The following is a 12538-nucleotide window of genomic DNA, read 5'->3' as shown; positions in this document are numbered from 1 at the left end:
TTCTTAAACTTGTTTAACAATGTTGATATTTTAAAAATTAAATAAAATTTTAAGTTATTTTACCACTTTTAACTTCTCCTTTCGCTTGAATTTCACAACCCTATTTAAAGTATTTTATAATATTTAAAATTTTAAGAATACTATTTAATTTTAACTCAAATTTATTTCAAAGTTGAACCTAACCTTCCTCAAAGGTACTTTTTCCGCCCTCTAAACCATACCCAATCTTCCATGCACTTTTTATATATAAATAAGCACAGAGGGAACATATATATGATCTATATATAAAGAGATCACAAGGGCCCAATACCATTGCTGATTGCTCGGAAGCGCGAAGGTGTAAGACACGTGCTCATCAACCTTTTCTCAAAACTGAAAAGCATTGTCCAGCTACTCTACTAATACAGACTTTGGCATCATCAAGTCTTCCATCAACTTTTGCACGGCTGTTTTTTAGCTGAATAATCCATGCTTTTGGACAGCAGAAAATTATTGACATGTAAAGTGCGTTCTTCTTGTATAGGTGGGTGAGAGGAGGATCTGGGAAGAAGACGCCATCTTCAGGTCTATAAGAGAGATCTGCTTGATTAGAGTATCCAGAAGTATATACTAGGCAGACACAATGGTTGTTGGAGAGAATCAAATTGACAAAGGTACCAAGGGTCTACCGCAAGTGAAAGGCAATAAATTCGGCCAAGGTGCGAAGCTCTGAGGGAACGGAGAGGCAGACACAATGGTTGTTGGAGAGAATCAAATTGGCAAAGGTGCCAAGGGTCTACTGCAAGTGAAAGGCAATAAAGGCAAGTGAAAGGTGGGAAGCTCTCAGGGAACGGGAAATCCACTGCTGCCGCTAACGATAAAAATGAGAGGAAAAATCCGGTTTTTAGCTCCTCTCGTGCTGACCTACAGGTTCTAGTGTTTCCAAGATTTATATTGCATTGAATAGTTACGTTACATGATTATAGCATTCTCGGTCTGTTTTGCAAGATTTATGTTGGTAACATTTTTGAATTGAAATATATAGCTTCACATTTCACTAGTTTCAATCTCACTTCTTCACCCTGTGACCATCACCCGATGCAATGAGTGCTAAGTGAACTATTCAAAAATCATGAGAAATTAGTCACTTTACGACTACCTCTCATAGAAATGGTCATACTTTGAATGACTTACTTAAAGCAGTTGAATCCCAAAAATGATATCTAAAGAAAATATCTTCTTTGAAGCTTTGTCACAATTCAAATACTCTCACAAAAGGCTCCTGTAATATGTGGATTGAATTTTTTTTCTTATTGCAGTTCCAAGTGGGACGGATCCACCGTCAGTTGAAATCACGAGTATCTCAAAATCAAAGGGTGGGACCTACTGCAGCCGTATCTGCTGCAGCCACTCTGGAGTATCTTACGGCAGAGATTTTAGAATTGGCAGGAAATGCTACTAAAGATCTCAAGGTGAAACATATCACCCCAAGGCACGTGCAGCTGGCCATCAGAGAAGATGAAGAACTTGATACCTTGATCGAAGGTACCATCTCAAGTGGAGGTGTGATCCCTTACATTCACAAGTCTCTTATGTGCAAAGCCGCAAAGAAAGATTAGTTTCTATGTTGGGGGATGGTTCCAATGCTTAGGTAAACGGAGTGCTGGATCGGTACACACAAGTGAATTTAGGAATGGACTATAGTCTACCTTATTTTGTTGTATGCGGTTGGTTTGAACCTTCTTCATATATGTGTGTTTTTTAAACACATTGAGACTGATATTTCATACAGGTATTTTAATTTTTATTATGAGAAAATATATAAAGCATGTTAATGTTTGGATGTTTAAATAATTATATTTATTGTTATGTACTAATATGTAATATGTAATGATGTTGAGTTAAGCATTGACTCAAAATAATATGTAATTTATATTATTATTATTTTCTGTTTAGGTTTTATTTTTTTTTTCCAAGGAAAAAAACGTAATCTTTTATTAAAAAATTAATGAAAAGTTACACTAGCAGATGCAATGAAGCATTCAGTGTGTTGCCACATGGGCTCACAGCGTTAGTAAACTAACGTGAGCAAAGAATAAAAAGGAGAAGAGAAAAGAGAAAGAAAAAGGGGAAAAAAGCCTCACTTTCGGCAGTGATTAAAACTCACGCTTCAGGTTTTTCGCCCCTTTTTCTTTTCAACCTTGCGCCACTCTCCCACAGTGGGCTCGGTCGAAGCAATGACTAACTGGGTTGTTACATTCTGTTGCCCTGTTTCTTTGTCTGATTATGAAGTATCTGAGTGATGCTGCCGTTTGATGCCCCCCATGCTTTGATCCACACTTGTCATCTCTGTATGATTTTGCTGGGTCTCTGCCTGAATTGAGTGTGGCTGTAGCTCCTTGTTGACTGCTGTATTTTCCTTCTGGTTCTCTATTTCAACCTCCTCTATGGTGGTATCATCCTCCTCTGCTTCTGTTTCTTCGTCTTCTGATACTGTGGTGGCTTTCTTTTCCGCGGTTCTCTTCTTTATGACATTATCTATGTTCTGCCATCCTTTGTGCTTCCTTTGTTGTGGCTTGCTCTTGTTAAGGCTTTTGCATGCATTGAACAGATGACCTGTTTGTTGACATCCCCTGCATCTGAATGTTGTATTCTCATAGTCCAAAGGTTGTTTCCATTGAGTATTGTTGAAATTCAGGATGATGCTTTCCGGTAACCCTTGGCTCAGATCTACCTCGACACAAATTCTAGCAAAGGTAAAGATTCCTTTTAAATGTCTCTCTGTATCAATCTTTAACATTCTTCCAAGGGTATTCCCTATAGCTGATAAGGATGTAAAGTGCCAAAAATGCATCGGAAGATTATGTAACCTTACCCATACTGGCATCCTTGACACCACCATGGTATTTGGATCAAACTCTGGGAATCAAGGGGTAACAAATAATCCCGCACTGCCCCAGAACCATGGTCCTTCGGTGAGACTTTTTCCCTCTCTTCTTCAACGCGAAAGACTACTATGAAGAAACCTTTCGAGCATAGGTGGACCCGGCAGTTTTTTGTCCATGCCGTGTGAATCCATTGATACAAAGCATCCGATCTAGGCCAGAAGCCGTTAAATCTACAAATAACGGCATTTTTTTGTAGATCTGAGAATATGCACTTTACCTCTGGGATATCCAATGGAATGGAGGGGCTCTCTAGTACTTCATCCACGATATACTGCCCTGGAGGTATATTAACAGTTGCATGTTCTTTCCCCTTTGGAGATTCTTTCCCTTTTGCTGCGTCTCTGTAGGATCCTGTAGGTTTTGATGTAGATCCCTTAGATCCACCTCGCAGTCGGTGATTGAGGATAATAGTTGAGTCCTTTGCAACCCTATAATGCTGGAGTGTGTGTTGATCCTGCATGCAGAGCCCTGAAAATAAAAGATTTTGCAATGCAACTGGAGTACCCAGTTTGACCTGGATCTCTTTTTTTAATTCCAATACAGTCATCCATTCCCAGATCTGCACACAAACGTGTCTTCCTTTTGTTGATCTGATAAAGATTTGCTTCAGATCTGCTGTGTCTGCCTTGTTCAGGTCCCATTTTACTGGTTTGAGTTCTGGGTCTAGCTGGCTTCCATCTGTCTTTTGCCTAGATCTAGCCAGATCCGATCGTTCCACCCCGGAACTATAGCGATTGGCCCATTCTGGTGAGCCGTTTCCCAGATCAGGGCATCTGAAGATATGCTGGGTTTGTATCTTATCCCAGATCTGCGCAGCATAGAGCAGTAAAAGCTTAACACATCGAGGGTCCAGGTTCAAAACCCCAAGCCCTACTTGATCTTCAAACATATCAGTTAAAAACAACCCTATATTAACAAATCGGATCCACTTCTTATCAAAATGGAACATGAAAACCGTGCGCCTCTGTTTCCCATTGACAGATCTGCCAGATCTGTGCCATGCGATCGCAAAGAGGGGCGCAGCCAAGCACGACACGGTAAGGATCGATTGATTTTGGGTAAAAGCCTCCGGTTGAAGATCTGGTGCCGCCCTGAGATAGTCGTCCTGCTCCCAGCGTTGGGCGTAACATAATGCTTTCTTTTTCCTATGATTTGGATCCTTGAACTCTTTCCCCTCGAAGAAACCAGCCGAGTACCGGAGGTATTTTGTGTCTCCAGCAATCCGATTTCTAGCCGCTCCAGAGCAGAGCAAGGCTCCACGGATCGCGGCGGCGCATTCTTCAGAAACCCTAGCCTGAATCGCCTCCATAATTTCCCTTATTTTCCACTACTCATTTAGGTTTTATTTTAAATGTTTAGTTTTTTTTTAATATTTTTTATTAGAATGTTGTTAAGCATTTAATATATTGTCATATAATTATGTTGAGTCAAAAATTCATTCAAAATAATATGTGATTTCCATTATTATTATTCTTAGTTTATGTTTTATTTTAAAAGTTTTGATTTATTTTAATTAATTTGTTTTAGAGAAATAATAAAATGTTACATTATTTTTTGACATAGTAAATTTCAAGGATATAAAGTAATATAGGTTTGATTTTAAAAATAAACTAATCTAAGAATTTTATGTTTTTTTAATTCAAATATTTTTTTGAGCTGACCTAGCAAAGCATCCCCACTATCATTACCTTCAAAGGGACTTGCTATGTAGAATAAACCAAGCTAGTGATTTAATCTTTCCCACTTTTAGTGATTTAGATAAACTAAATAAATATTCATTTATTGTGTATACATTATGATGAGCTCTAGTATTGCTACAAGGATGCCTCAACTCCTAGGGATACGAACTTTACTTCATCCACTGGGGGTTTGTAGAAACTTGGAGGTGACAATTATGTATACACTCTTAGGGTTTTTCAAACCACTCTTGTATTAACTAGAAAGGAAATGTTGCCTATTCTATGGAATGAAAATGCTCAATTGGAAAGTGTTATCATTGTAGAAAAGCGTCTTTGATTTTCCATTTTATAAATGTAAATGATAATTGAACCAATTTGATTTTTGGGCATGGGATACAAGTATTGGGAAAAGCGTCTAGAGTGGTGCTAAGGATATGGAATCCAAGTGGAGGCCTAAACTAGGCTCATATGATCATTTCTACTCAAGTCAAGCTTAAAAGAGGTTGTTACAAGGTTTTGTGCACTACTACAAGATGCCCAAGTTCTTCTACTACATGATGCCTTGTTTTAATACGGGAAATAGGTTGAAATCCATAGGGTGGTAGGAAAGGTAGAATAGATTGTGGGGAAGATGTGTGATGGGCCAATAAGCCATAGAGGAGGTGCACACTACCCAAGGTTGAGCCCAACTCTTTAATATGGTTGAACTTGGTCAAGGAAGATGTCCACTTTTCTACAAAAAAGAAACTTAGATTAGGGTTCGGTGGACATTAGCAGCATAGGTGGAGAAGACTTGGATGAGGCTAGTGAGATGAATCTCTGTGAAGATCAAAAACTCCTACAACAACATACATTCTTTCCTTCATTTATGCACAACTTCATTTACATATGGAAAAGATGAGTTTAATTTAGGAAAAACAGAGTTATTAATGGCTAATGTCAAAGTCTATGAATGAAAGTGCTTCTAAACCATATAAAACTCAAGAAAGCAAAATGAAAATTGTAGGTACTTCTAAGGAATTTAGAAACCATGATCTATTCAAGAAGAAATCATATGCTATGCAGTGATCCAACAATAAATCTATTTTTGCATTGTGAGAATGGGACTCTCATACCATGATCCCATAATGGATATGAGGGAGAGGTGAGTACCACAAGCTTTTCTGAAGTATTTACTCTCACTATTGTACGATAGATCTATTTGTTCACTAATTGAAGCCAACTAAGTAATCATCCAAATAATTGTTGATTAGAGGAGACATAAATCACTTCATTAGATAACCATTAACGTAATCTAAGCATACATATTCAAAATCCAAAAATTATAGGGGGTCAAGTACTCCAAGTGGATTGTCATCCTACAAGATTTTGATTTGGAATTCATCAAATCCAAGTCGAAGAAATCCTTAGTTTTTCTAAGCTAATTTTCGACCTTCCCACTCCTGAAACTAAGACAATGTCTCATGATTATGTTATGGATGAGTTTTTGTTCCTAATTTTTTCATTTGACCCATGATATGGAGACATTCTCATATATCTCAAAACCTATACATTTTGGTTTGATTCCTGTCACTATGGTCAACCGCGTATCCGATATAAAGCCAAAAATTACATTATAATTGACGACACCCTTTATCATCATGGTATCAATATGGTATTTCGAAGGTGTCTCATTCATGAGGAGGCCAATAAAGTCTTAAATGAATGGCATTGTGGGGCATGTGGTGGTCATATCCTTGGTTATGCCACCGCACAGAAGATCATGTGTCTTGGTTAGTTTTAGTATACCATATTTCGCAACTGCATCCTTGCCATCCAAAAGCGTAATGTTTCCATGATATAATATCATAAGGCCCATGCTCCTCCCACTCCTTTTCAACCTCTTATGGTCATAGGGCTATTTGAAAAATGGGGCATTGATTTCATGACATGTAACCCTCACTCGGTTGCGGGGCATGGCTACATCATTATAGCGTTTGACTATTTTACCAACTGGATCGATGTGATTGCTACATACAATAATACCAATGAAGCAACTCCTCTCTTTTTATTCAACCATGTCACTAAATGGTTTAGTGTTCGAGAGGCTATATTTATGGAGCATGAAAAAATTTAACACAATTAGATGATGTGTTAATTGACTATGAAGGTGGGAATCTCCCATGGGAGTTCCACTCCCTACTTTCCTCAAGTGAATGGGAAAGTTGAGGAAATCAAAAAAGTTCTCAAAAGAATGCTTCAATGCATGATAGGGGTCCGTAAATAACATTGTCATCTTTTCCTTTAGACTATCTTATGGGTGTATCGAACCTCCATTTGGAATATTATCGAGTTGACACCATTCCAAATTTTTTATGGTTTGGAAGCAATCCTTCCAATCAAATTTGAAATTATATCTCTTAAACTTGTTGCTGAACTAATTCCTCCCACTTCCACAGAAGAGGAACATATGTTACATATGTGAGAGTTAGATGAAACCCACTGTGATGCTGCAATGGCTAATGAAGCCCATAAGAAACGTATCAAGGTGTAATATGACAAGAGTGTCATGATTACTGTCTTCTCGGAAGCATATATTATCTCATAATACAATAAAGATTCTGATAAATTAAGATCAGGGATGTTCGAGCCAATGTGGCTAGGTCTATATAATGTTAAATGTGTTCTTGCTAAAGGGGGACTATGAGCTTGTTGATTTTCATGGAGTTCCCTTGGTGCAACCTAGAAATGGGTTATACATTAATGAATGCTATGGTTGATATTTTTCATAGTGCATTGTGTACATGTTCTATATAGGTGTGTTGAGCATATTTTTAGTGTGTCCCCTTCAAAATTTCCTACAGTTTTTGTTAATTATGTTAAAATATTGTTTGCAGATGTTGACATCCCTTGAACCATACATTGGTTATGTTGATGGTGCTAGTTGTAGTACCTGAAACCTTTCTTCTACATCATGGGCTACATATCCTATAAATGGCATGTGAGTGAGTTTACAAGGGATTTTTATGAGTCCCTTTACCAATAATAACGTTGAGTATAAGAGAGTGATCGAACAATTGTGTTAATATATTTTCGGGGATATTTGTGATATAGTTATGAGACTCAACTCACAACTTGTTGTACTACAATTGACTAATGTCTATTCAATTAGCAGTCCAACTATGCTTCACATGTTCTTTAGGGTTCACCTTCTAGAAATATGTTTTGATTTCAACCAATATTGACATATTTATAGAAATCTAAGAACATTTAAAGATGCATTTTCTAATCATGTTTTATATAGAAATTTGCGACACATTTAAATTAAATTGAATAAACCATAAGAAACATAAGAAACATTATATATATATATATATATATATATATAGATATATATATCAAATTTTTGTTTCACAAAAAAATTCCCGAGGCACATATGGCCACACAACATAAAATATACATGCAATCAAAATATGGTTATAAGCCTCATGGTAGACTAATGATAGTGCTCATTGTATCATGCCACTATGATGCAACAAAGCTACATCTTTACAAAACTCGCGGAACTCCCGGTTATGGGTCCATGTTTGGACGAAATTTTCCATTATGCAAGGAAACTAGAAATGGTTGGCCACCCTTCATGAAAGCTACCACACTAAGATCTCACCCTAAGCTCCTACCTTACAAAAATCCTCTCGCAGAATATATGTTTAAACCTGAAACTTATTCCAATAAATGCACACAAATAATACATGAACTTGAATAAATAAATAAAACACATCAATTTTATTAGTATTTCGAGCTTGATTACAACTATGTGGCCTTAATGGGCACACACTCACCCTCGTATTACATTGCATCGACCTCCCCCTTCTACACAATAACTCTTACAATTAAATAGAGTAACACAATACAAATAAGATCAAGTGAGATCTAATCAATCTCTATCTTTGCTCGCGTCCCTCAAAATATGCATAAACTAACAAATTACAAACACACTCAATAAGATTTGGAGGAAATCTCTTCCTCGTGCCACACATTCTCCTTTGGAAGGTTCCAAAATATGATTCTGACTTGGGTCGTTGATGCTCCTTCATCAAAATCCCTAGGTACAAAATTTTTTATGACCTCCTCGTCATATGTCTCCTTCATCCCTTAGAAATTCTACCCACCTCCTTTGTGGAATTGCCTTTATGATATTTCTATGAGCTGCAACAAAACTTCTGTAGTAACAATTCCTCCCTGCTACCTGATACCTCACCAATTTTCTCTCCTCCGAGCTCAGTCCTTCGGCATCTCTCGGGTTCTCCCTTCTTTGGAACCATTTGAGCACTCCTAGCTCTAGGCTGCTGCAATCTTCTCACCTTCTTCTATCGCTTCTTGTACAACAATATAAAGACCACATACTCACCAATATTCAACATATTTTCACCTCTATGCAGAATATTTTTTGGCTTTGATACCACTTTGACGCAGTAAGTTGCATATCTACACAACTTGCAGACTTGTGCATAATGGCTACATGTTTGGATGAAATTTTCCGTTATGTAGTTAAACCGGAAATTGGTGGCCATGCTTCACGATATCTACCACACTAAGATCTTACCCTACACTGTTGCGTTAAAAAAATTCTCTCGCAAAATATTTGTTTAAACCTGAAACTTATTCCAATGAATGCACACAAATAATACATGAACGAGAATACATAAAAGAAATACATTGATTTCTTTAATATTTCGAGCTCGATTACAACTATGTGGCCTCGATGGGCACACACTCACCCTGGTATTACATTGCATCAACCTCCCACTTCTATGCTCTCACTCTTACAGTTAAATAGAGTAACACAATATGGATCAGATCAAGTGAGATCCGATCAATCCCTATCTTCACTCACATCCCTCAAAATATGCGTAAAATGACAAATTACAAACAAACTCAATCAAATATGGAGCAAATCTCATCCTGATGCCACGGATTATCCTTTGGAAGGTTCCAAAATTTGATTTTGACATGGGTCGTTGATGCTCTTGCATCACACTGCATGAGTCGTATTGCACAGTAGCCGACTGCTAGAGTAGCTTGTAGATCCTAGTCTTAGATATGCCATGGGTCAATGCTCCATGTGATGTTCAACCTCTGCAAGGGTCTCAACCACATTGAGATCCTTCTGTGCCTATCATCCTGCTAAAACAACCTATGATATTGTTGGTGCCTATTGTGGGTCTTCTCCATGATGAAGATAAGAAGAACCCACATGTGGAACAGGTCCAATAGATGCGTGTTTACAAATCAATAGTTTAGTCTCGTATACATCAAAAATCACAAAAAAATGTCAAACTTTAAAATATAAAAATTATCAAAATGTTTCTTACGTTAACTATGGCACCCCATCTATTTCGATTAGGAAGCAAAAGCTACAAGTCTTTACGAAAGTCCATCCCTGCATATGGATAGCCCCCTATCATAATGAGTTTCATGCATTACTCACCTACACTAGTGTGAAACTCATCGATGACTCACCTACATGTCTAGACATGAGATCCATGCGCCTCCTCATCTGTGGGACTCTTATATGTTTGGTATCAAGTGAGATATGTTGTGGCCTAAGAAACAAAATGTAATCTAAGGTGAAAGGAATCAATATCAAACAATAGCCATAGTGCATTAAATTTACATGTTTTTTGTTGATCAGCTACTCCATCTTTATTGGTACTCCTTTGGTCCAGTTGAATACTATTTTCTTGAGACACTCTAAAGCATATTTCATATGAGACTTATTGGCCACATGTAGAGTTGCATTACTTATCAATCTAGAAATGATAAACATGATCATTCTTAGAGGCAAATGGACCACATCCTTGATGTCGATTTTACCATATTTAGTTATTTAGGATCTCGGTCTAAAGTGTGCACTCACGTAATCCTTGAATGTAACTCCATAACTCGTAGAACATGATAACGACATGGGGGAACCTCACCTAGATAGATGAGTCATGAAGTATATATCTTCTACATGTATTTCAAGCATACATTCACCAAGTATAAATTCATGTTCCTGAACATCTTATTCAAGAAGAAAGGTACGTCAACAATTCAATCTATTGCCTCATACCACGAAGCTAGAACAATTTTAAGAGCCCACAATCTCTTAAAGTGTCGATAGTGGTAGGCTTATTAACTTTAGATAAATATTACTCCTCATGTTCTATTTCCCTCCATATGAAAGCCATTTTGTTCCAATAGATTCTTGAAAAATCACAAGAATCATTAGGATAAGCTTCATACACAAAATTAGAAAATTTTTAAAGGAAGCAGAAAAAAAGATAGGGAATTATGCTTTTGCACCATACTAAGGGTAGATAATGCATTTTCGTACCCATAAGTGTATTTTCTTCCTTTCAAATTCTTTTTTCAACTTGCTAGGGGTGCGTTAGTCCTAGGGAAAGAAATTAGAGCCCTAGGTGCCTCAAAAACTGAAATATATTGCATGAAATCATAAAATTGATGCAGAAGAGGAAAGAGAATGTTTATAGATCCAACGTGGAAGTGACAGCACTCGAAATTATCTACTCTATTGATCATAATTAGCTACAAAATATTTGGGCAAAAAAACACTCTAAACTCGCTCTCGAAGAGGTTAAACGTGAAATTATAAAAATGAAATACATTTTTCCTATTTTATTGTCATTTTCCTCAGCATTTTATTAATACTTTAATATTTTGACCTGAATGTGATTCAATTTTATAATGAAAAATGTATTTTTACTCTTTTGGTGGTTTTTAGAGCATGTTAACAATTGTTTAATGGATTTGATGATGTCTCGATTAAAGCAAATCATTTCGACCATATAGCGTACTTTTATAGTTTATTCACACTCTATAAACTTACCAAAAAGGAACCCCTAGACTACCATTTTATCTATTTTTAGACTCCCAAAATTTAAAAAGAAAATCGAGCACTTGTCTCTTTGAACTTGTTAAGGTAAATGAAAAGACATCTACTCGGTATAAGTTTAAGCCTTTTCTAGACTAAGCTAGACTATCTACGAAAAAAGAATACCTTATTAGAACATGGCTAAGAGGTTCTCATGAGTATTATTTTCTACCTTTTCAGACTCAACAGACTATCTATGAAAAGAAACCTTTGGAATTTTCCTTTTCTCCCTTTTTTCAAACTCTCTAAATAGGGGAAAAAAATGTCAAGTTTCACCTTTGCTGGACTCGTAAAAACATCAAACAACGATGGAATCATTCACAATGATGGGAAAAAACTAGTCCTACTCGTGGTTCATTAAATTAATCAGAAGGATTCATTTGAAGGATGAACTTATAGATCAAGTGTATGTTAACCTCCTCAAGCTTGTTAAAAAATGAAGAGGTACTCACGAGAAATGGTTGCAGATATTGGGAAAATATAACACTCTACCTTAATGGCAATGATTCGGTCTTGAACATGACACTCTTCCTCTTCATTTTTGTGGTTGTTAGGTTGGGAAATTTTCTTTTATTTTGGTCCATAACACCATTTCAAAGCCTCCCTTTTTATTTTTGGCTCAATGCTGCCAAGTCCATTCAGTGTTACCAAGGTGTTTAAGAGAAATCATTGAGTTTATATCTTCTAAAATATTCTTAGGCCTTCATTCCATTTCTTTCATTCTTGAACCAAATTCTACATAAATATCATTTTGTGTCAAATCATGATACATGTTTCACATCGTTGATGAGGGATACATCATGGGCCTCGTATGATGAGTCACTTCCTGTTGAAATCATCTCATTATCGAGGAAGTTGACTTAGAAATTTTTTATTTACTACGTTGGGGCTTATGTACATATATGGAAACTTTCCTCACTCTCAACGATAAGTTTTCATCATTGGCATTTGACTAAAAAATTATGTGCGGTGTTCACGTTAAACTCATTCATTCACACCATATGAATTGTGCTACA

General features: G+C 36.7%; 1 protein-coding gene across 1 annotated transcript; it reads left to right on the top strand.

Moving 5' to 3' along the window:
• Positions 1 to 622: 622 nt before the first annotated feature.
• LOC149164322 (putative histone H2A variant 1) lies at positions 623 to 1598 on the top strand. Its single transcript, XM_089429437.1, has 3 exons — positions 623 to 698; positions 806 to 909; positions 1299 to 1598. The coding sequence occupies exons 1-3, from the start codon at positions 623 to 625 to the stop codon at positions 1596 to 1598; spliced, it is 480 nt and encodes a 159-aa protein (XP_089285563.1).
• The last annotated feature ends 10940 nt before the right edge of the window (positions 1599 to 12538 follow it).

This window comes from Pinus tabuliformis, chromosome 5_1, assembly GCF_031772625.1.
Source record: "Pinus tabuliformis cultivar Carrire ecotype Pingquan chromosome 5_1, CPIR1, whole genome shotgun sequence".
NCBI lineage: Eukaryota > Viridiplantae > Streptophyta > Pinopsida > Pinales > Pinaceae > Pinus > Pinus tabuliformis.
This window is presented reverse-complemented; position numbering and strand designations above follow the sequence as displayed.

Excerpts from the sequence above, each read along its gene's own strand:
- LOC149164322 (XM_089429437.1), top strand. The coding sequence starts at position 623 with ATGGTTGTTGGAGAGAATCAAATTGACAAAGGTACCAAGGGTCTACCG. Across the intron at positions 699-805 it reads AGGCAATAAATTCGGCCAAG|TGAAAGGTGGGAAGCTCTCA; the intron begins GTGCGAAGCTCT and ends AATAAAGGCAAG. Across the intron at positions 910-1,298 it reads CCTCTCGTGCTGACCTACAG|TTCCAAGTGGGACGGATCCA; the intron begins GTTCTAGTGTTT and ends TTCTTATTGCAG.